Source organism: Mizuhopecten yessoensis, unplaced genomic scaffold (genome assembly GCF_002113885.1).
Source record: "Mizuhopecten yessoensis strain PY_sf001 unplaced genomic scaffold, ASM211388v2 scaffold9231, whole genome shotgun sequence".
Taxonomy (NCBI): Eukaryota; Metazoa; Mollusca; class Bivalvia; order Pectinida; family Pectinidae; genus Mizuhopecten; species Mizuhopecten yessoensis.
In genome coordinates, this window is record NW_018407944.1 from 21,165 (window position 1) to 46,724 (window position 25,560).

The window sequence follows — 25,560 nt, forward strand, 5'->3', positions numbered from 1 at the left end:
GCTTCTTGATATCTGAACAGATTACCAGTAGCTGATTAAATTCGTGCTCAAAAATATATCCGTAATTCATACCTAAAGATCTAATGTATTTTTCTCTCCTTTTGGTAAGGGTCCATAACTCGTCTAAGGACTGATTCGTACGTTGTAGTTTAAGCTTGTTTCGATTAAGTGGAAAACAAGTTTTACAACCGTGCCAAAAACAACCCAGTTATTCGAACACCGTTCCACCCATTTGAGACATGTTACAGTCATCTATTTGCCCCCGGTACCCGTCTACTTTATAATTTGAACCCCGAATACGGACCTCTCCTCCATTTAAAGCGTGTCGTATGTGTATGGGACTGCCCCCATTTTTGCTGTCGTACATACACAATTCTAACCAGAGAAATTGTCTCGTTTTGTGTAACCACAAGATGGCACCTGAGCAAGATGAGTGCTTACGAAGCGTCGCTCCGAAATAGTATAATTTTTATTTTCTTCGTTTTTTTCGTTCATCCAAGTACCGTGAAGACACACTTTAAATTGTCCGTCTTGTTTTACGGCAAGTTCCCAGTCCGTCAATACACCGGCACAGTCGGGTTTAACGTCTTATGTCTCTTTTAAAAAAATGGTTCTGTACAATTTAGAACAGGCGCCTGCTATGTTGAGTTCGTTAAATGGATCTATTCCAACTCGTATGAAGTCGCTGTTTCTGAGTCAGTGTCCGTCACGACACCTGTAATGTCCAACAAAATGTCACGATATTTTAGACAGGCTTTTCGCAGTGTGTCTACATCACTGCGACAGTACTCAACAATCTCTTTTCCAAAGTCAAATTCCTCGCGATTTTTTATTTTCTGATCGTGCCATTTTATAAATGCGTCTCTGTCTTTTGCATTCATATAATCAGAACCGTAGAAGGGAACTACTTGATAGGGACCTACGTATGTCTGATTGACCTCTTTGTTATTTGTTTAAGAAATGAGGAAAATAGTCTTTTTTTTAAACTCTGATAACATGAAAGCATCGCGTTGAGCGGATAAACGCATCGGTAAAAGATCAGAGAATCGACGACTCTTATCGCGAGTCCCCTACCTACAGTCATAGACATTATTTTAGAATCTGAGTATATGATTTTTTCGGGTCGCAACGAATTGTCGATTAAGTACTGCAACAAAAAGTATCCATCGTAACCTTTCATGTTGTGAGTAAAATCCTTGTGACATTCGCTAAAAAGCCATCTACAAAACTCGGAATTCGTCTTACGACCTCTAAATATGTTTTCTCTGAAACACATCCTTCACAAGGGTTAACTTCGAAACAGTTTTATTTCTTCCTAAATTTATCGCATTTACGACATCTCGATCCGCAACCTACACATTTGGTAGAAGGCATTATGTCAGTGTCAATGCAAAGCTCACACACCGTGTGAGCGATCACCAAATTAGGTGTATGCAGACTTTTGTTACACCAAGTTTGTTGACAATTTGAGCCACGGGAACACACTTTGCAGGGGTCTGCGTCATGTTTACGTGTCTTACAGTCATGGTCTCGTCTGATGGAGTATCCCGCCTTACACGAAATATCGATATCTGACTGACTACATTCAAATGTATTTATACCTATGTTTTTGGGGTTCCAAAGCTCTGATATAACAGAGATGACCGGAGTCTACGTGTTCTACACACCCCTTACATTTATACTCACCGCACATATGCTGTTCCGGTTGTCGTTTTTGTATTTCGAGCGTATGTTTACATTTTGTACATTTCCAAATCAATTCACAGTTTGATCGAGGAATTGGGCTATTTTTACGAGCCTTTTTTACGAGATGACGATTAAAGCGAGCCAGCAAATTACATGTCATGTGACACTTACAACAGCTAATGAAACCCCCCTTGTCTTGATCTTCATCATGACCTTCCTTTGGGTTGCATACAAAACAACTTACTGCGCATTGGTACCTGTTTTGATATGCATTGAGACATTTTTTCACAAAATTGTGTTGCTCCAAAAAAACTTGTATATTCGATATTGCATGAAAATGAGATCCATTTACAAAGTAAATATACATTTTTTACTTCTGATTGTCTTCTGGTGGTACTTTGTAAACTTGGTTTCTCATGGACGCAGAGACAACCAAAACGTATACATTTAAAATATCCTCAAATGTCTTTATATCGTTTTAAAGTGAACTTTAGATCAGCGTCATGAAGACTTACACTAGTCATAAGCAAATGATTCAATGTGTCTATTTGTGCCCACATTTTTTTGGATTTCTAAGTTCTTTAAAATACCAGATGGAGCATACCTTATATTTCCAAATCAATTCCTTTATTGATTTCCTTAAAACAATTTCATTCCAAAAAACTGCGTTCCAATCTTTAGTTTCAACATGATTTGCACTCGAGAATGCCATGATGATTGCTCTCGACACATGTTTGTTATTTCTATAATGGACCTTTTGTTTTTAATACCAGTTTTTAGAGATACTATATGGTGCCCTCGTCCCCCTGAAGGAAATTGCATAGTCCCTATGTCTATCCTAAAACCGTCACTAAGGGCAATTCCTCGTGACTATTCAAGACATGTTCGACATGTTCGATGACGTCACAACCATTGAGTTTGTCGAGTGGTCTAAGGGGCACCAAAATGGGATTGGTCAACCCGTTGTGCCGGATTAAAACCCTTCCAAGGTCCGTTCCCTGAAGACCCTCGGCAGCCCTAGTAATGAAGTCATCAAACATTTCTTCAAATGTCTGGTACATATCAGATAATTTACCTCCGTCCTTGGTGTTATTGAAGGTAACTTCATAGTGAATGTCTTTAACTGAATATTTGAATGTTCTTTCTTTTATCTTTGTCATGTTATATGTTAAAGGATGGTCTTCTTCATGGATGGATAGGGGTGATTGTACATGGCTAGGTCCAGGTCTCGGGGATCCATCAATGTTGTCTGTCTGGCCTCGTCTGGTGCGTTTTGGTGTATCGGAGCTTTCTAAAAACAAGAAGAGTTTTCGTCTTTTTCGGCGGTGGCTGTTCTACACAGCTGATAGCTCTTATGTCTCTGTGCATCGCTTCCTGTCTGCAATACTCTTCAAAGTCTTAAAAAATCTCCCAAGGACACATAGAGCAGATAAATTCCCTCTGTATACCTGCCAAATAGTCCAAGTTATAATGAACTTTTTCGTGCTCTCTATACTTCTCGTAGGAGTCGGAGTTGTCCACGCCACACCAGGAACATATGAAGGTAAACATCTGAAAATGTATTAAAATATTCGTTCCTTTTAATCTACTACTTAAAGGGACACAACTCTGTGATTTCTTCTGGGGAATCGTACGCTGACATAGCACATGTATGAGTGTGTGTCTGTTTACTAACTGTCGTGATGTTTAATGAATGAAGATTTACCCCCTCCACAGAGGGTCCCATTCCGATCCACTGTAATCAATATGTTGACCGTGGGCTGATCTGTGCCACGCTGAGAGGGCGATAACAACTTAACGTTAGATGTGTCAATATTAGTTAGCTTGACTTCTATTTCGTGTGCCAATAGTCTTTGTCATCTTTTTATTCGTGTTGATTAACGTCTGACGCATATATTTTTTCTGTGTCCCTGACGTTAATTTTGATTTGTATATAATCATTAAATGATGTCCGTTATAAAAATCAGAGATGTCAGGCTTGTACGCTAAGCTTAACAATTAACGTCTGTCCGTACGCTAGATCTCAAGGTAGTTCAATCTCATGGTATTCCGGCATTTTTAAATAACCGTATCTTGTAATCGTCAGTGCGTATTAATTACACATAATGTCGTCGTGTTCGGTTCTTTATGTCTGATCATTGCTTAAGATGTCATTAGTCTATATGTATGATCCATTGTCATATTACCACAAACGTCTGTTCATTCTGAAAAGTCAAGTAGTATTTCTAACACAATATGACGTTCAGAATGCATGAAAGGATTTAACGAAAAATAAATAAATAAAAGAGAGGTATTATTTTCTTTAGCAAAGTTAATTTACTATAATTCTTTTAAAGAAGCAAAAAATCCATTTCATATGTAATGTACGTGTCATTTGGCGCGTTCTGAGACGCCTTGGGGAGGTTGATGGGGTCACGATAGGTGACAGGGTGGGCGATGAAACGGCTCTCCCCATGTGTGGGTATGTAGAGTCCATCAACCTTTGGATAAGCAAGGATTGGAGCACTTGTAAGAGCTCTCTTCAACAGATCAAAGGCTTGCAGACAGTCTTCTTCTAAGGTGAATTTCTGATACAACTCAGGGAGTCTGTGTTAAGGTCGATCCAAGTCTGAAAGTTTATACACAAACCGTCGATAGTAAGAGCAAAGTCCTAAGAACATCCTGACTTCTTTAACATTAGAAGGTGTAGGCTAATTTCTTACTACTTTGGTTTTCTCAGGGTCTGTTGCCACTAATTTGCTACTAACCACAGGTCCCAGGAATGATACTTCCTGCTGGAAAAGATGGCATTTCTTGGGACTCATAATTAAGTTAGCTTCCCAACCTTTGAAATACTGTCCTCAAATTTTCCAAATGTTCACCAAAACTCCTCGAAAATACTATTATGTCATATAGATATACCATACAGATTTGTCATTGCTATGCCAAATGGAAGACAAAAAATGCCATAATCCTCCGCCTTGCACCGAGATGGCTGTCTTTGGTCAGTCCCCCGGTGCTACCGGAACTTGCCAATACCAACTTTTCCAATCCAGAGTTGAAAACCACTTCGATCCTGACAATGTATCTATCGTGCTGTCAATTATAGGTAAGGGATGGCTATCCTTTACAGTAACATCATTTAATCTGCGTTTCCTTACGAAGACTACACTGGAGTTCCAAGGACTTTCCAATGGTTCAATTACCTCTTTTTCATACATGTCCTCAATTTCCTTTTCAACCTCTTTCCTTCCGACCCTTTATAGGTTTCCCTGGGCAGCATGTGGATCTTGATTCCATGCTGGAGAGATAGTTGCTCTCTCATTACAGCTGTCCTGTCTGGGATAGTTAACATTTTGAAGATTCTGACTGGGTCCATTTGCCTGGTTGAACCGGCTATCTCCCCTTTGACTAGAAAACCGAGATGTTACATCAATTTAAGATGATTGTTGTTGAAAATTGTAATGTGGTGGCCCTTGCCTATTTGAATTGTATGCATGTGCTCTATTTCCATTGGAATTACAATTAGATGATCCATTTCTATTGGAATCATAATTGGTCTGATTCCCATTCCAGACACTTGATTTGTGTTGTCCCTAACTTGACTTTGTAGGAAGTTTAGTAGCCCTCTCCAGACCCAAGATGCTCCTGGTCAAGATACCAACATCAATTGGTTCACCCTGATCCTTGTCCATCTTTCCCGACAGTAACTGGTTAACTGGAACACTCCTCGGTTCATCCTGACAGACCTGGTGTACTGATTTCCCTCTCTGTCTATCTGCTAGTCTGTGAGCTTACGGCATGTGTCTCTGCCTCATGTATAGTCTTAGGTCGGAGTTCTCTTACTCTGAGTCGCATTTCTGAGTCTTGTAATGAGTCAATGAAATGGTCTAATGCAAGAATGTTAGTCAACTTTGCATCTGCTGTTGGATAAGCTTGTCTCGTCAATTTTCTAATTGATTGAGCTACTTCTGATAAGGACTCATTTGTATTCCTAACTCTAGTTTGAAGTCTTGCTAGATACATCTCCGAGCGTTCTGTTGACCCATAACGAACTTACGGAGTAAATCAACTAAAGAGTCAAAGGCTTTTTGTTCTTCCCAAACTACTGGCAAGGTACAGTGATTTCTCCTGGTACCCCCAGTTGTTTATTTGAGCGATAATTATTTCAAATTGAGTCAAGTATTCCTCAAAATCCTCCGCACCAGCATATCTGGGAGGTTTTACCTTAGAGAAACTTTTAGCAGTCACTATCTGTCTAGATTGACTATAGCATGGAGATCCTGCACAGTTATTCTTATTTGTGAAATTAACTGTGCGTCCTTGTTCACCTAACTGTCGGTTGCTTTGAGGATCTGACTCGCTCCTTTCAGATGTGTGATAGTGTATGTTTTTCTGGGAACTTTCATCCCCTTTTCCCAAAAGGTTATCTGGTACTAGTATATCTGTCCTGTGTCTAGGGGTTGACCTATCCCCTATCCCCTCAGTATATTCTGCTGCACTATTGTGTGTATCCCCCTGGGGAAACCGTTCCCTGTTTTCCCAAGTATTTCCTGGCATGTTCTGATGTCAAATTTCCTGGGACAATACGTGCCTTATTTCTTTATCATTTTCATGTACCAAATTTTCTCATTTAGTAAACTTATTCTGCAGACTATGCATTTCCCTGCTGACACCATACACAACATCATACAGCTATTGTTTTATTTGCCTGTTTTCCTGTCTGATAATATCTTACTGTTCTCACATTCTATTAAGTAATACATCCATGCTGAATGGGTTATTCTGTATATATTTAGACTTCCTATGGTATTGTCCCGGAGCTTCCTCATCGGAAAACCCCTCCATGGTTGTGTCATTTTCCGTACCAGTACCCGAATGAGACTTCCCATTTGGAAACGTGACTTCGGATTCGTCTCCAGAATCCATAATTTACAATTTTACCCTATTACAGATTTTGTAGAATTCTTCTTTTGTGTTTGTTAAATTTACAAACAGAAAATTTGAATTTTATCAGAAGCTTTCTTTTACTTTTGGTCCACTAGACACTGTGAATAATGATTTGTTTGGCAACTTTATCCAAAATCCTGCCGACGGCGACAATGTTACGTTTCTACTACCCAGCTAATCCTGTGGGCGAGATCAGTTATCATGAAATTTATCAGGTCCGTTCCCAGCCTAGCACTCGTGACCAAAAGTAAAACCAACAACAATCATGATAAAATTTCACATTTTATTTATAATTCACAAAATAAACATCAATATATGTCACTCAAGCTCAAAACACTCTAGTAATGTACAGAGAATGAGAAAGGCAACTAGTATAATTTCCCCCACTATTCTGTTCCAAGATGTGGAAATTGAGTGATGTTTTAAATTACTTAATCAGACATACATGTATAACTATACAGTGTATATTACAGTTAAGTTTCCTTTCTTGATTGCACACGAAATTGCCATGCTATCTTTCCACTTCCTGGTTGTTCTTGTTGTTAGAACATGTATAAGTAGTTGATATATGCTCCACAAACTGACAAAATGATAGGATATGCTTCTATTTAGTTGAATTCATGATGATATGTATATATATGAAATCTTGTCTAACATTTATACAAAAAACCACAAGAATGTGTTTTGACCAAGATTGGTTAAAAATTGTCTTAACTTCTTGAGTTGATTTTAGTGAAACATGCTAAACAAAAATAAAGAAATGGATGACAAACTTTGATCAGGAATTTCCCTGGTTCAGTTGAGTTAAAACGTGCAGTTAGCGACTGGCATGTCACCCATCGCACTTATATATATATACAAAATGGAATTTGCTACATGTATTTTCTTAGCTAGTCACAAATTAATTTCGCTTGAAGTCCTAAGAGTCATTTTCATTGAAATTGGAGTCAGTATCATTTATTGCTTCTTTAAATTGAATTGCTTGTTTTACTTCTATATCACTAAGGACAGACAAACACATGAGAGAATACCATTTATTTGACAGTACAACACTAGGATGCACTCCATCATACAAATCTTGATCATAATATTTTTTGATGTAATGTTTTTTTACCACGTTTCTTTGTGGAACATAACAAAAGGTCGCGATCCCATCTCACAGGTGTGGTAAAAGCAAGTAATGCAGAGTTAATAGTTTTCAAATCTTCCTCTAAGTGTTTTTGCTGTAGTTGTCTTACCTCTTCTGAATACATAGAATACTGCAGTTTTCGTTTCAATGTATTTTTTAAATCAGGTTTTTTTTTCAAGAGAAACAGATGGAATACATAGGAATTTCACAAAAACATTTTCAAGTGACTAAAAATAATTTGAAATAATTTGAAATGATAGACGGCACATTTACTGTAGATCTAACATACTCTATCTCAGTTCCACCGGAATGAGTACATTTGTTTCAGCAACTTACTGACTATATGTATAATTTTAGTAATTGAGAAAATGTATAGTTTCCACATTTAAAAATTGATTCAGTTAAGCACATAAAACTGTATAGATTTTATTTTTTCAAATCGTGCAGATTTGTAAAACTGCAGAATTTCTTTTATTAATTAAAAAATAGCTGTGAGATAGTAATCAAAAATGAAATTGTTATGGATTCAATTTTGTTCTTCTATTTTTTTCATGCAAAATATCAATTAAAAAATTCTTATAAAAATACTTGTATGGCTTGTTATCATATCATTTTGCGTCACTGTGATAAACTCCCTTTTTGTTGACAACCAGCACGTTGTTTTGTTGATATACCGTTTTCTAAATATATACCACTACAATCTCTACACAGAGTTGTCGTATGGAGTGCAAGGACCGCAACTCTGCGTGGAGATTGATACCACTGAAGCATTCGGCACACCTCGGCATTGTAGATATGTTTCGGTGGTCACCTTAGAACTATTCTTTGTATATATTCTAATGGATGCTATAGCGGGTCCATGTGTACAGATGTACGTTATAGTAAGCACATATGTCCAACTTGATGCTAAAATAGGTACATATGTTTCACTTAATGCTTAATCGGGTATATACTTTTGTCAACATTATCCACATTACGCGATGGAGGTTGTGTCGTCCTCGAAAATAAACCACCATTAAAGGCAACGTACTTTTTCAATTTCCAACAGTAAAAAATATACTACAAGATAGTGTACAGTAAGCGTGTCAAACACAGGACTATCGAAACAAACACAACATATTTAGATTTTTTTATTCATTTTTTTATCTAGTGTTCCTTTTATACATTTTTTTTTAATTTGAATTTCATTTCAAAGGTTATATTGTATCAATTGTATTAGTATTATTGCAAAGATTTCGTGTTTTTCCGAGCAGCCGTTTGCTACTATATCGATGAAGACTGGTGTTCTGTATTCATATTTCATTTTAAAGGTCATTTTGTTCATTACTGTGTACATAATCTTAATGGGTATTTTCAGTTTGTGAAAATAACCTAACGTTATTTATTGTTAAGTTTTTGTAACTCATTGTAATGAGCTCAATTTCTGTACTGACGATAAGAAACAGAAAATGCACTCAATATAAGTCTCTTTTTTTTCTCGTTTAATGAAGGTTTCGGGTGCATGTATAATTTAAAGACATAGTTATTTTTAATATATCCAGAGGGATTTAGAACCGTGTGTTGACTGAAGGCGTCTCTTACGAGAGTCGTGCTATGCGAGCCCTCAGCGATATTTTTAATTTAGTTCTCCATACACGGTCCAAGTAGGAACATGTTATCCGTGCTCTTTAATAATAATAATAAACTTTATTTATTGAGGATACAAAACCTGTTTAGCAAAGCTAATCTTCCACAGGGTCTTCCTCAGGTCCCTCTTTAAAGAAATGTATAATTCATTTAGCGTTCTTTCGAAGTTTCGCCGGTATGGGTAATTAAATCAAGGCCAGCACGTCAGGTTTAGGTTCCTGTATAATTGTTGGTGTCGGGGGTTACTCTTCATACATCTTGGAGTTGGTGTGCTGTTGTTGCGGACAAACCGAATCATGTACTTTGTTTTGTGAGTCGAAGTATTGTGCCATCGTTTTTCTCTAGGTCCGATAACACAGGTTGGACCAACGATGGAGCGATGCTATGATGCTTTGGTAAAATATCGTGCTTCCTTCCTATAGTATAAAGGGCCAGCGAACGATTGAAGTCTTTGTAAGGTTGCGGTTGTTTTAGGTATCGTTCGTTTGTGTGAATGTTTTCTCTGTATACATTTATGATAACTCCACACAACCTTACCAACTGTTCGTTGTTGATGGTTTCTTACAGCGCTTTTCTCTGCTTAGCTCTATCATATAAGAAAACATAGAAACAACGCATGCGTCCCCACCAATGTATCTATGTTGCATATAATGAGGACCTTAACGACTGTCGCTTGTATAGTTTAGGTATCTAAACGATATCTAGTGCACAGGGAGCAATGTCGAAAAACGAGTTCCATAATGTTCACTCGTCTCTTTGAAAAGGCGTCCATGAAAAATAAAGGAACCTTGTCTTCTTCAAAACATGTGGAGTTGTCTGGAATCTCTGATGTTTCGAGATAAACCAGCGTAATGCCAATTCAATGGAACAGTTCTTGCATATCTTTCGGACATGTATAGGTTCTGAACCACTACACAGAATAAAAAACAACTGCAGCCATAAGACCGTCGAAAACAACCAAAGTATGGGAACTCTATATATAATATTCAAATAAGTGTTGCTGTTTCGAGGGTGAAACCATGGTTTGAGACATGTCCTACTAAACCACGCTACTATAAGAGTTCTTAATATACACATCATTGTCGAGGAATCAAAAGTCGAGGGGATCTGTTAATCTACATCCCTATATTTTGGTAGACATGATTACCCTCCAAAAGGGTACACGGAATAACAATTATCGACATGTCACGTTTATTTGTATCAGGTGTGATATCGGTGTAGAGCGTCACAGATGAGTAACTCTCTCACCAATATTTTAGAGCAGACGGCAGGAGACGCGTGTGTATATGAACGATCCTTAACAAATAACGGGTTTCAACTGCCATTATTGTAGGGCAGCGGGTGGAGGGTCACAGGTGAGTTGTAAGGTATATATAGATAGGGTAGACAATTGTATGCTCAGTAGGTGTGTGAATACACAGAACGATCTACACATGTTAATGTTTACAAGCGACAGCAATCAACCTGAAAATGTCAGAGTAGTGCATAAAATATGCCTCATATCCCTTACCAGAGAAGTGAAGTTGACACTACGCTTGCAAAAATAACTTTTCGCTGAAAAATAACGTGATATGGTCATCGAATCAGGAAATATGAAAAGATGTTACCAGAACACATTTGACGGGAAATCCGACCAAGATCGTTACAGGCGTAGACAAAACGGATGGAGCTGCACCGAGAACTAATTTGAAAAAGTAGTACAAAGCTTTTGTCCTGTTAATATAAACAGAACTCATAAATGTCTTAGACGTCAAGAAGGAGTGGTGTCGCAAATCTTTGAAAAATATACCATGACACGCATTTTCTAGGATTTTTCGTTACGTCCTGCCTCATTAATACGCATCTACGTTATAGCCACGCCCCCTAAGTTAGGAAGGGAACGCTGTGACGCCACACGGTGTTATGGATCAATTCAATGTAAACTCAATAGTTTTCTTTAAAGATATTTTTCAAAATCGATAATAACTCCGGTAATTGCCACAGAGGTGCGCATCCTAGGTAAAGGTAACACAACTCCTTTCAGTTTCCGGTCCTTGTCGTACACCTAATCCAAACCGGACGATACACTGGGTATCAAAGTTCTTTGTGGTAACAACACACTGCCGTAGGAATCACTTATGGAAATCTTTGTCCTTCTACTGGTTTTCACCAGATGTGATACTGTCAGTAGGATAACTTGTAATTTTGGGTCATGTTGATACATATCATAAGATGACTGAGCCCTTGTTTTGTAATTTGGCGCATTTTTTTTCGGGGAGGAGGGACTTCTTTACGTCACAATACTGTAACAGTCGAGAAAATGTTGTGGGTTCGATGTAATGTTTATTATAAAAAACATAGCAAAACATAGTGCATACACAGCAAAGAACGATAACTCGTTACTTACAGTCATATTGCAATATTTCAGTCAATTATTCTCATTAACACATGAAAAGATGTAAATTGTATTTTACAATATACAATTTAGTACTAGAAACATAACTTAACAACTATTTTCCATTTAATAATGAAAAGATAGGTACGGTTAAATTTATTACATTAACACGCCTCAAGAACAAAGCATTTATTACATTTATTTCATTACAATTACTTATCACTTGATGACAGTGACCCTAACCATATTAAACATATACTTGTACAAACTCACCCTACGAGATATGATAGGGGTTAACACACGGCTTAGAGCCATACAGAGCATTGCCAGGGACAAAAGGTTCACCTCTAAAATAAATTTGACATGAAACTCCAAGGAAGACTATTCACCTTTATGTAGTTATTAATTATTCACCAGAAACTTATATATAAAACTATTTAGTATAAATCTTTAGTCAATTCTAGACAAAGCACACCTAAAATGGCGGTAACTGCCCATTACAAAAGTTAATAATTGAAGACAAATATAATTATAACTTTTATAATTAAACCATTATTTATATGTTATACAGATTAAGCCTACACCTAATGTGATAAACTTAGAGTACAATACTTTACAAAAACTGGTATAAAATAGTTTAATGTACCACCTAAAGCAGCAATGGCACAGGCTAACACAGCTCCTTTTAAATAAAGCACTTACACCTCAGAGTACCAGGTGTAAACGTGAACAGAAGTCAGAGTGAGGTGGAAAGCAGGAACCTCAGGTTAGTCTTGTCCAATCAAAATTCCGATAGTCTGTCACATGTCAATACATGAATATAATTAAATATAGGTAACATGTTCACAAACATTAAGGCAGCACACACCATCACATTACAGGAAAGACCATTTAAAAAACAATGCCAGTTTTTATTTAAATTTCAAACAACACATTAATTATAAATAATGTATATAATGATCAAATATTATAATGACAGAATAATTCAACCTGCTACAATACCATTACCAAAAGAATGAGCCTACCTCAATTAGCCAAAATGAATATATATAGTAAACAATTCAATTGTGTGACGGCTTATATCATTACTTTATAATTTGGTAAGTCAAGAAAGAAGTTTGCATACGGTATAATTATTAGAGCTAATCAAACCATGACCTACATTGCATGTAATGACGATACTCCATCCGTCCACTAAAACGTGAGCGCGAGTAATAAGGAAATTCAATTGTAGACTTTAATTGTTGACAACATTAGTATTTAGTAAATAAGTATAACATATGATTTATGTACATGTATCGCAAAAAATGCAAACTATATAGGAATAAAGCTAACTATGTATTAATGTGTGTGTAACCCAACAACATACAAGAACATGATATAAATTCCTCAATTAGTACACAAATAAATAACAATGTAGGTAGATCAGGTCTACTGTACCACAAACGTTGTAATTACAAATCGATGAGGACAAAGACAATGCTATTGAACCATAAACTTGATCAAATAAAAAACATGCATGGATGAAAATAATTTAAGCTACTCATTTGACATATATGAACCTAAAAGTATGTCAACGTAATTGCACTGAATCAGTTTTATCTTTCATTCAAACTGCTGGTCAAATTGTATTGCCCCAGCTGTAGGTGATACAAGAATGATAATGATTGCTTTGCTTAATATAAATCAAACCATAAAATGGCTGAGAGAACATTAAAGTTATAAGGAAATTATGAATTTTTAGTAAGCACTCAAAGTTATTTTCAATTTAATACGAGGTCATTCAATTTTGGAGTCATTATATCAGGAAAGCTTATAAAAGGCAAAAGAAAAAAATCGTAAAAAGTCATACATCATTTCCAGCATATAACATGCTTTATTCATCACTTTATGGCTTTTTGTTATTCAGAAAAAAATAAGTACTGACATTCCTAGATAGCTAACCATAAAATGGTTCCATGAAAATATAAGAGCGTTGGCGTCGTCTACATCATAACGGAATGAAAAGTCGTTATTTTAAACGGTTTTTGAAATAATCAGGTATTATATGAATGTTTCTTAGTTTCAGATTTTATGATTTTGTTGCATTAATAAACACAACAAAAATAATATAACCCCATACATGCTATATTGATTTGATACCTCATCTCAAGAAAGTTTTTAGAGAGTAACGACACACTTTCTGTTTCTAAAGTTGGGGAAACGACAACAAATTGGTCTGTTTAAAGTAAGAAACATTATATTTTATTAACATCACAAGTCTGGCTGGATTTAATAAACCCAGTGGATACTCGGGTAACACGACACGTCTGACTTGTTCTAGTGTAGAGTGAACGCAGGCTGTTCTCGTATCGGAGAGAAACACTCGGGGTTCTCCTCGGTAGTCTATTGCCTCAGGTAACCTTATTGTTATGTAAGCTTCGCGTAATTCGTCCTGTTGTGCATAAAACTACATCTAGATAACTTGCATTATTCCATTATTGACATAAACGAACGGCAATAGTCCGACATCATCGTGTCTAGCTAGCACGCTTCATCACAAACACTACGTTTGCCTGGCTTTCCGATATGCTAGTCTTTCTTCCTATTACAGGTTAATTATATGGGTCAGTGAACGAAATTTACGTCATATAACTATTAACAACCAGGAACAAAATAAGGTGCACAGAGGAAACACATTCAAAATGAGGACATTTGAAGCAGGTTAAGGTATGTATTTCTGCTACTTTGTGATCAAGTTATTATATCATCGTTTTGCAAATGTATATAAGAGGAAGTATATGAGAAATACGGGCTATCGGAGTGAATCACTACAGCAGTGTATGTCAGTGTCGTCAGCGCCCTTCACATACACACGCTACAGCTATACTAGTCTCTGTATTGTAAAGCTTTAAACCTTTGTCGTATCTCATAATATATTTTTTATTGTTATTAGTTAGTTGCTGTAAAATATTAAGCAATGTATCAAGGGTCAGGCAGGGTATATGTTTACATTGCGCTTGGCAGATAAACATAGATAGTATGGGGAGATAACCTGTGTGAACAATCGCGCCCTAATTATGGTGTGGCAGTGTATAGTATAATGGCCCGATCCTTAAAATAAAACATATTTAGAGAGGGGATTCTTCCTGTTCAACACGTCTACACGTATACAAACATGTATAATCCATACCGTTATATGTATATGTTAAATATGTACAAGACACACTATTATATGCAGTTTTTATACAATAATGCAAATTAAGTGAATAAGTGTTTTCCCAAATTTTCGGTTTGGTGAACCGCATGGTAACCACATAAAAAACGTATGAACAAGATTGAAAACCAGGATTTGACCCTATCACATAACATTTCGTTTTCTTAAAACCTATGTGGTAAGTAAGCAGCATACTTGGAACTCGGCTACATTTGTTCATGAAGTGAGAAAAGAAATGTTTTCCATACAAAACACACACACGCATATATATATATATATATATGGAAAAGTCCATATAAATCCTTAAAGAGTGCATCAAGTGATTTTAATACTCTGAATTCGACCTTTTTTCACCTGGCAAAAAAAATAAATTAGCGGGTCACGTACTACTAACGTGACACTATAAACGCACAAGGAAAGTAACTTGGTTGACAGTGAATTATCAAAAATCGCATGATTTATGTCCTAACGAAAATGACAGGCCAAAAACTATTTACAATAGACTGTTCCTGACATATTCGAGCCAAGCTTGTAGCTGATAAGAAATATCTAATGAAGAAAAAGACCCTGCAGCTTGCGATAAAAGTTGTTAAAAGGACTGAAAACTAAAGAAATGCCAGAACTGGGGAGATCAGTATCGATCAACTATAAGTTTGATTTACGTTTCATTATATCACAGTTACTTTGAAGTTCGTCCTTTGTCTTTTAACTAGAAGTAAGTATCATACACCAACAGACGTTTTGCCACGCTTATTGTAAACTACGCTGCTTTTGCACACCAAAACCGGTATTGTATATACACTACAATATGTGCACACGCCAGAGTCACACACAATCTACACTAGTGTCACTACCAATTGTACACTGGTGTTCACAATGTGGGTTAGAGCAGGACCTTTAGGCTTAATGTCTTCCTTTTAAACTTAAATACAGTATCATATCCCATTATAGACATGTTCTGTAGGCATTACCGACTTTTGAACTAAAATCTTGAAATTTGATCATATATATATAATATAATATAGTCAATACAATGTATAAATATTGGTATAAAATAGGTGAAAAGTGATGTTAAGATCATTATGTACATATGTTGATGTCAACAATGAGAGAGGGAAAGAAGCATACATCTTAAGCTGAGATAATTTTGTGTATGAAATAAGGGCCCTATCACATATATCACTGTTAAGGTCAAGATTTGAAATATTTACATCATAAAAAGAATACAAAATAAAGGAATTATAAATATAAGTTGATTATAAATACGTCCATATACCAGGTAAATATGTTGATGCATGCTTCTAATTTATATAAATACCACTCACATTTGACTTATGGTATGAAACTGATATTACTTCATTCTAAATGAAATAAAGACAATGAAATGTCAGGCTGAACCTAAACAATGATATATTGAAACTAAGCAGAGTCAGAACTGATATATTGCAGAAACATCTTAGAAGTTTGACAATATTTCATACTTAATAGTACGAAAGCAGTTTGCATATACTTTCTAGTCTTAACATATTCATATAACAGATAATTGTTTTAACTGCATATTGTTTTATCACCATATCAGAATCTTTTGTTCTTTTGTTTTGAGAACTGTACAGTTGAAGGACAAATTATATGCTTTAAATATTGTTCTGTGAATACTTCATCATATTCCAATCCATATGTCATTGCACGAGCTACATACCAAAAGAAGCAAGTCTATGTGCTTGCCATTGGTACTTTGCTTTGTATTTTTGCACCGCCTTCCAATAATATAGGGAATGAATCAAAAATCGTATCCCTCATAAAACCACATTTGATATTAAATAATACAAATTGATCTGATATTTTTTTTAGAAAGAGAAGTGTTTGTTAAGTTATTATATATAACTTTGTATATATGAACAAACTTTAAGCAAATACATATAAAAATACCGGGATTATACCCTGCCCTTTAAGCCTTGATCAAGATCGGATATGTAGTTGTCATATTGTTTCGGACTTGCAGGAGGTTGTAAGTAATGCTGTTTACATTTCGCCGGTATTCTTCTTACTAATTCTCACAAGTCAAATTCTATGAAATGTTGTCAACGTGATCTGAATAAGCCTAAGTACTTACCACCAACTTTAAAAAAAAAACAATTTCGCTAGCAAGTCATTTCTTGTGAGTGCATTGTATGGTGTCGAGACAAATGTTTCGTTTAAGCATGGCCTTCATTCAGGTTATTGCTTTAGAGATCAAGATATGTCGTTGTTATGTCTAATGATCACATGATTCTAATCACTTGGAAGTGAAATGAACGTTGCCAGAATGTTCGCCCGGCCTCTCCATGTCCGTTTTCCTCATAATCATAGTTCACTCTGGTGTATGCCCGTGTCGGAAATTAGTGCTGGGACTTACCAGTAATAGCTACAAATGTATCATACATTGCTCTGCATGCATATTTCCGTGCTCAGTTACGAACTTTTAGGGATGTGGGTTGTAGACACATCGTTCCGCTTACTACGTCACGTCCGGGTTACAGAGAATAAAATGAAATGTTCAGGTAGTGATTTCCAAGTACCCAACATGCGATAACATTACGATAACTTGCTAGTGCCGAAACCGATTTTGCTGAATTTCTGTTCCTATCATTTCACGTGAATTTTGAAAATTACTATATTCACTTTCAAAACAGACAAGGACATCAGAGTTTACCATGTTTTTATGTTGTTTTATGTTATTTGATTGTCAGTCAAGTTAGTGTTTTCGGTTAATTAAATGAAAATATGGTAGCATGAATTTTCAGATATCGTGATTCATTTTTTTATAGCAATGCGGATGATTTGAGCGAAATAAATACATTAAAATATATAAAAGTAAAGTTAATTTGAAGTCGATCCGCTCTCAGTCTGAAGACATATGCCATGGAGGCAAATGTTACCTACGCATAAATATATCTAAGGTATGTTAATTCCCTGTTTATAAATATGTACTTATACTAATCTGAGTCACAGGTTAACTGTGGACGTTGCCCCGTATAACGTTGCCAATACATGCATGTTTTTCCTTTATCATAATAGATCACTAAACTAATTTTTCAGACCATACTATGCCACTGTTATCTTTTTATGACCAAGTTTTGATTTTGCTGATATCTTTATTATTATATCTTTTTCGTATAGGTACCACATTACGACATGGCAACAGGTTTCACCAGACCACCAGAAATTTTACAACTGCATAAAGACATGGTGCAGAACCTAGCAGAATTATTTTCGGTTAAAGACAAAAAATGGAGGAACATTTTGAATAAGGTACACATGCTTAACCTACTACCTCAGGCTGATATAGGAGAAATAGAAACCATGTTTGATCTTTTCATCAGATTGGTGGAGAAAAAGGACAATGGCATTACGTACGGTGAATACACAAGTATGCGTGACATTCTTGGTTTTGACAACGTCTTTGCTGAAGAAATAATAGACAATTACACTGGACGCATACAAGCATGTTATAAAGGTATGTTTTGATTACAACGTATCACTAGTATGTATTACGATTCACATAAATAACCATTATGTTTAACACAAATGTTGAATAGTCGTTTTAGACATATATAATGGAAAATACTATGTGGTATTAAATAGTTCAGGTCCATACTCGTTATATTATCGTCAGATAATTTTATAAAAAAAATATTCATTTTTTATTTTTTATCAACAACACATTTACACACAAAGCAACAAGCATACGTTACGTTGATTACAATTCCCTTCACAACGGACACCTCTTTACAAGAGACTAATTATATACTGTACACATATACACACACCCACACCAACACAGGGGGGTGGGGATTTCAAACCTTAGACATCTGGTTTTCTTTGTAGTATAACGATGATTGTTCATGTTATTTTATAGGAGAAGCCATTTTTCAACTTTTTTATGTAAGTCTCTATTATTTTTGCAGTTTTTATGCTTATTTATCAAGAACTTATGAGATTTGAGTTTAAAGAGTGTGTGATTCTTTAAACTCGTTTTAAAAATCTATTGTTTAATCAATAATAAGATAAGATTATCTGCTATTAAATTAGCATCCTAAGAACTGAATTGTCCAAATATAAATTCCTGTTTGTCAAAATTCAAATCAATATTACTGGTCGCTAGCAATTGTTTTAGTTCTCTCAAAATTTCACATACTTGACCACAATCCCCAAATAGATGTTCAATTGTTTCTAGATTGTTTTTACAAAAAGTACAAGTTGAATTTTGTTTTATACCCATTTTATGTAGGAGTGTGTAGTTAAGATTCTATTGTTAATTCGATATTTAAGCCAACTTAATTTAACTTAAAAACTGTAAACCATTTCCTTTGTATCCTGTGCCTCTTTAGTCTTCCTTAATATAATATTAATATAATATAGTATAATAGGTAAACAAATACTCTTTTATAAAGCACAGATTTCTTGTTTACTTTTTATAAACTGTTTTATAGCACTAATTATACTGTGAAAAGGTAGAACATTGGACCTAATACCATATCCATGTTGAAATTCTACAAAATTATAAAAATAAACATCTTCGTTAATAACATCATTTATAAAAAAGCACTCCTTTTCTATACCACTCTTACAGAAAACAGGCTTATTGTTTATTTCGATATTGTGATTATACAACAAAATATTTTCACTGAATATACTGGACGACACTATTGTTTGATACCATGCTTCTAGAACGTTTTTCCAAAATATATTATTACATTCTACACATATATTTTTCAATTTATGAATTCCACAATTAGCTGAAGAGAATTTATCAATGTAGTTTTCAGTAATGGAAGTCTAACTGGCATCTTCTTTATAGATCATCCGCACCAACGTTGTTTTTAGTGCTGTTATGAAAGACTTTAAATGAATCATTTTCAAAGCACCCTGTTCGTATGACTTAATTATAACATCGCGTTTAACTTTATCAGTCTTTCCGCACCACAAAAAATGTATAACATGGTATTTTTTTTAATACAAGAGTCATGTGGGTTTATGAAGAGTTATAAAAAGAAGATTAGAGATCTAATGGCTTTTAAATATTTTGAATCTTGAATAATGAATTATTGAATTTCCATAACCCCCTCCAGTTTTGAAATTTGGTGAAGCTTAAAATCATAATGGACATGAAATGGTATGATCGATATCCTGGCTTAATAGACCATACCTAGTTCTTAAAATGTTATCTCTGGTCTCGGGGTTATTTATTTGCCGATACTTGTCACAGTCTAATTTGGGATCAATAACCAAATTAAAATCCCCATGTATAACAAACTGAAAATTGCCCAACTCTGTTAAAATATTTTCCACTGTTTCTTAAACATCTGGTCAGTCACTGTTAGGACAATATACAGTTATAAGTGTAAGTTTTTAACCTTCGATTTGGATGTTAAAAGCTAAAATATTCCCATTGTCATCTTTTCTAGTGTATAAAATCTTGTATTCAAAGTTTTTATTAAAAAGAATGGCAACCCCTCTAGAGTTTGAATTGTAAGAATTAAAAAAGCAATCAAGACTGCAGTTAGCCCGAATCAAATTTTCCTTTTCTGCTGTAAAATGTTTATCCTGAAGACAAAATCTAATATAATTTTATTTCTCAAGTATGCAAATACGTCTTTTTGTTTCACTATATCACCAAGACCCTGGCAATTGACAGATAATATTGTTACACCGTCCATGTGTGTTCTAAAATCACAATAGTCGTTGTTTTTTCAACATTGGAGAACAAAAGGAATGGGGTCGGACATATATAAAACATATAAACAAATATCGGAAATATAATTTTGAGAGATCATGGAACTAAAACCCACCTTTCTACTATGATACATACGTTTTGTTTACTCTTATTCGAATACCACAACCTCACGTCGCCATATTTTACAAAAGCTTCTGTGTGACTGTCACGAGGTGTGGTATATTAGGCCAAAATTGATACAAACTAGCAACCAACGTATAACCAACATATATACAGTTATTTACAACCAAGCAAATCATACAATGTACAAAACATAAATACCACAAACTACACAATCACACTGTGCAACAATCTTTTACTCACTCCTAACAATACATAAACCCCCGGTTTACACCTTGCAGATAGTTCACCCTACATCAATAGATACATTTTTATAGAGTCCATCAAGTCATGTTACAGTCTCTGCACATGTGTTCCACACTATCCGAAGACAGCGTATTTGAATGGTTCACGCGTATCCAGGAATGGCACGTATATGTCACTCAAGACGGAGCTCAATACTTCTCTCCATATTGGTGAAATCATTCCAGGTTGAACCACAGTTCCAATTCAAGGTCGACTCAATGTCACATCAGGGTTACATCCGGTTACAGCCAAACCAGCTCCTACAGAAGGTCTATCTATGGTCGGGGTCACATAAAAAGGTTACCTACAAGGCATAACCAACGATATATAGTACCTAATCTAGCCCGAATGTCTAGTACAACACATTAATACATATGCCTTCGAAGCACACAGCTTGGAATTCATATATACAAGCACACAGCTTGAAATTTATATATACAGGCACACAGCCATTATTAGCACCAAGCTAATACATATTGGCAATGGAATTGGAGTTCAGGCACACAGCCCTCCCAGCACCCAGCTATCCATGTAGAGATACAGGCACACAGCCATCATTAGGACCCAGCTAATACATTGTATCATTGAGCCCTAGACCACAACCTTCACTGTCAAAGTTCTGTCCGGTCCTACCCCACCCTACCTTGGGTACCTTGTAAAATACCTAGTAATTGCATGCCTATCATGTTTTCCTCACCTTACCTGATTTACCTGAGGCACATACAGTCCCAAAACTGGTCAAACCAGTTTTCAAACTCACCTGGGTGACAGCACGTGCCCTACACATGTATGAATGAACTGGTCACGGTTGAGTAACCTCAATAGTACACACTGTAGTTAAGAGCATCTTGACAGTGACAGTGATTGCAAGGTGCGTTCTATTAACCTTGACTAAACTGTACACACATGAACTCGCATGTACATTTAATGTAATGCATCGTATTTTATAACTAAGTACAATATTAAACTATTCAACATTAAACTATATCATATTTTCCACTTACATTTGGAGATTTTGTAATATTCTAAGAAATATTACATTTAACTTATACATACTGTACCATAGTCAATACTGTGATTGCAAGGTGCGTTCGATTAAACACTCGTGTACATTTACTAAGTGTAATATTAAACTATATATCTTCCATTCATATTTGGATATTTTAAGAGTAATCTAAGATTCATTACGTTTAAATACCATAGTCAATTAGGGTTACTTGAATAACATCACCCTGCTTTTAGATCAGCATCACGTGCACATTTCACTTTCTGCATACAACATGGTATGAAATACATAAGAACACATGTACAATAACACTCAACACATAAAACATAGGATGTATGACGCATTTGTACACTTTGCGTCAATCACACTTCTCTAACACTCTTTTATGTTATTTAATTATATCGAGTAACCCAAATATACCTTTATCTTTATTTCTCACATTATGGGTTATGTCATAACAATGGGAAAGAAAACATTAAATTTGCCGTCAGATAATCTTGTCTGGTCTAGAACTAACCACTGGCCGAATAAATGTAATTATCATAACACAGTTTTATATTTTTCGCTAGTTGAATTACGTATTCTTTTGAAGGTATTAAGGTTAAAATATCAAATCGGTGATGTTTCCGCAAAATGTATAACTCACAACAAAATATTGGATTCAAAATGATCACGTTTGGATACTTTCGGCAAAACAATTTATATTTCTGTTTTCATGTTTTATGTACTATTTGACTAAACTATATCAGCAGGATCCACTGCATCAATATTGAATCCTTATTTCAAATGTGTACCAAATTCAGTGTTGTTGGTCAAATATTATTAAAAGCCAAAATTATGACTTATGATTAATTGAAAACGATTATGAGAAACGAATATTAGCTTCATTACACTAAATTATGTAATGGATATAATTCTGATATGTTGATAAAGTATATAAGATTTATTTACTACTCACCTTTTGCTAAGGATCACCTATATTTTGAGAGAAAAAAATCAAAATGTTAGAAAGGGTATTATATTTTCCTGTCTTATTGTTTTGGGCGAATATGTTAGCCTTCCAAATCGTCCTTTGTGTCAGTCAGCCATAAAAGCGCGTGCACGCTTTTTCACGTGTACAACCCCTTTCAAAAGCTAAGCTAGACTAAGTAAGGCGTTGTTCAAATTGTTAAGGAAATCAATTTGATGAATAGCCTTTGCGTGTTTTTGTTTTAATATGGCACAAAGACGAACGGTTAAATGGTGGTGAAATGAATAGGGACGGAAGCTCAACGTCAAGTTGCAGCAGACCTTAGGGTGTCTTAAAGTGTGGTGGCAAGAATGTGAAATCGTTTCCAAACTAACGAAACCATTCCAGACGTCATGCTGGAGGTCGTTCTATGGATATAATGCAGCGCCAAAATCCGATTTTTGCTCATACAGGCACGGCGTTACAGGTTCCAGACTACCACAGCTTTACGAATTCCCCTCCCACATGATTCTAGTACCCGGGTAGCCACTCAGACAGTTAGGAACCGTCTTTATGATGCTGGTTTAAGGTAACGCAGACCTGCAATACGAGGTCCTTTAACTGCCCGCCATGTTAGGGACCGATAAGATTGGGCCCATGCTCACAGCACTTGAACTCTTTAGGAATGGGAACCTGTTCTTTTTACTGACGAGTCCAGACTCTGTCTCGACTTCACCGACGGGCGCGTTAGAGTATGGAGACAACTTGGGGAGATGTTCCAGGCAGGTAACGTTGTGGAACATGACCGATATGGCTGAGGTTCAGTGATGGTTTGGGGAGGCTTAAGCCCTCGTGGGAAAATTGACCATTGTCTTCCATAATGCTACCGTTACGGCCCGAATTTACTGCGACGAAATTCTTGATGCATATGTCAGAACCTACACTGGCGCTATCGGCCCTGACTTCATCCTTATGGACGATATTGCTTGGCCACATAGAGCTGGATCTAAATCCCATCGAGCATGTGTGGGACATGCTGCAGACAGCTTTCTCTGCCAGAAATGTTCAGCCAATACCGCTCCAGGTGCTGGGAACAGCTTTGGTAGCTGAGTGGAACGCTATTCCACAAAACCGGATACGCAATCTCATTCGGGGCATGCGCAGACGTTGTGAAACTGTTATTGATGCTCATAGGTGTCTTAATCGATACTAAAACAGTTTCTGTTTATTTAGAATGAGTTTTGTTCAGTTTAATTCTTTTAGTGAATACCTCGTTGTTACCAATTTCAAGGTTAACCTTTCACTGTGGCTCATTTTCCAGCTGCAATTACGATTTTTGGAATGTTTGCACGCTGATGAATCTATAGAACAATTCATTTTTCAAAAATAATCTCAGTATAAACCAAAACTAATATTTATTTTCACATATGCCAAAAATAAAAGTGATCCTTAGCAAAATGTGAGTAGTATAGAATGCTATGTATATGCAATACCTTTTTATCACGTTAATACATTGTAACAAAGTGATGTATGTGTATATGTAAGAAGATACAAAATAATCGGTTGTCCAGGTTACGTAATATGAGCGAACAAAATCAACCGTCCTCATAAAAAGGAAGAAAAATACTAATTTGAGATCCTCAAACTACTTGTATTGATCAATTATATCGTGCTCAGATGAAATAGAATGTTCTTTTATTCCAATTTATAAATCACAATGCTTACATTTTCTACAACAGAGTACGAAATTTATCAAGCAAACATCAAACAGCAAGGTCGACACAGTAACAACAGTAATGCTGCAAAATGTATACGACCTAATCGATACCTGATCATACAAAAAAGGAAAGGTAAAGCATACAATATGCACGATTTAAGCTCACATCCGCCTCCTTTGTGCATTGTGTTCAGACTTTTATTGCTTGACCTTTGACCGAACTACCCTTCAATGTGTGCACTGAGCAAAATATTCAATGCACACATTTAAAAAGTTATGCCTCCTTCGATTTTCAGACGTCCCTACTGTAGAGATTAACACAAAAACGTACAGTGTCACAAAAGGACAACACATTGTGCTGAAATGTGAACTGATTAAAAGTACCACTTCAATCGTCGATGTGCAATGGAAAAGAAAAGCGAAAGGAAAGTGCACATTCACAGACATTGAGATCGATAACAAGAGATATATTGGTGGGTCTGTTAAGTCGCCATCTCTTTGTATAACGGAGACAAGAGAGGAGGACAATGAGGCAATATATATCTGTCAGGCTAAAAACGCAGCCGGAACAGGGAAGAGTGATGAGATCCACGTCAAAATCACACAACCAAAGCAAGTAAAAGGTACGCTTTTCAACAATTCGTCATTCAGTAGTCAATATATAGTCTATTAAAATCAAAATAGCTTCTTAATAAGCCAAGAGCCTGTTTTCATAGCATTAGATATGTTTTAACATTTTCAATATCTGTTTAGAAGAGCCGAACATAACATAGAATGAGTAAGTGGCATGTACAAGGATTTTTGTTTTCTATCTGGTTCGTTCAAAG

The 25,560-nt window shown here is 35.8% G+C and overlaps 1 protein-coding gene across 1 annotated transcript in view; it reads left to right on the forward strand.

Moving 5' to 3' along the window:
* Window positions 1–14,381: 14,381 nt before the first annotated feature.
* Window positions 14,382–25,560, forward strand: part of LOC110457557 — a 45,437-nt gene continuing 34,258 nt past the window's right edge. Inside the window, exons 1-3 of the mRNA XM_021508886.1 lie at window positions 14,382–14,453; window positions 18,100–18,436; window positions 25,030–25,356. Of these exons, the coding sequence (XP_021364561.1) occupies window positions 18,115–18,436; window positions 25,030–25,356 (649 nt within the window). The 5' untranslated portion in view covers window positions 14,382–14,453; window positions 18,100–18,114. The remainder of the gene's footprint in view (window positions 14,454–18,099; window positions 18,437–25,029; window positions 25,357–25,560) is intronic.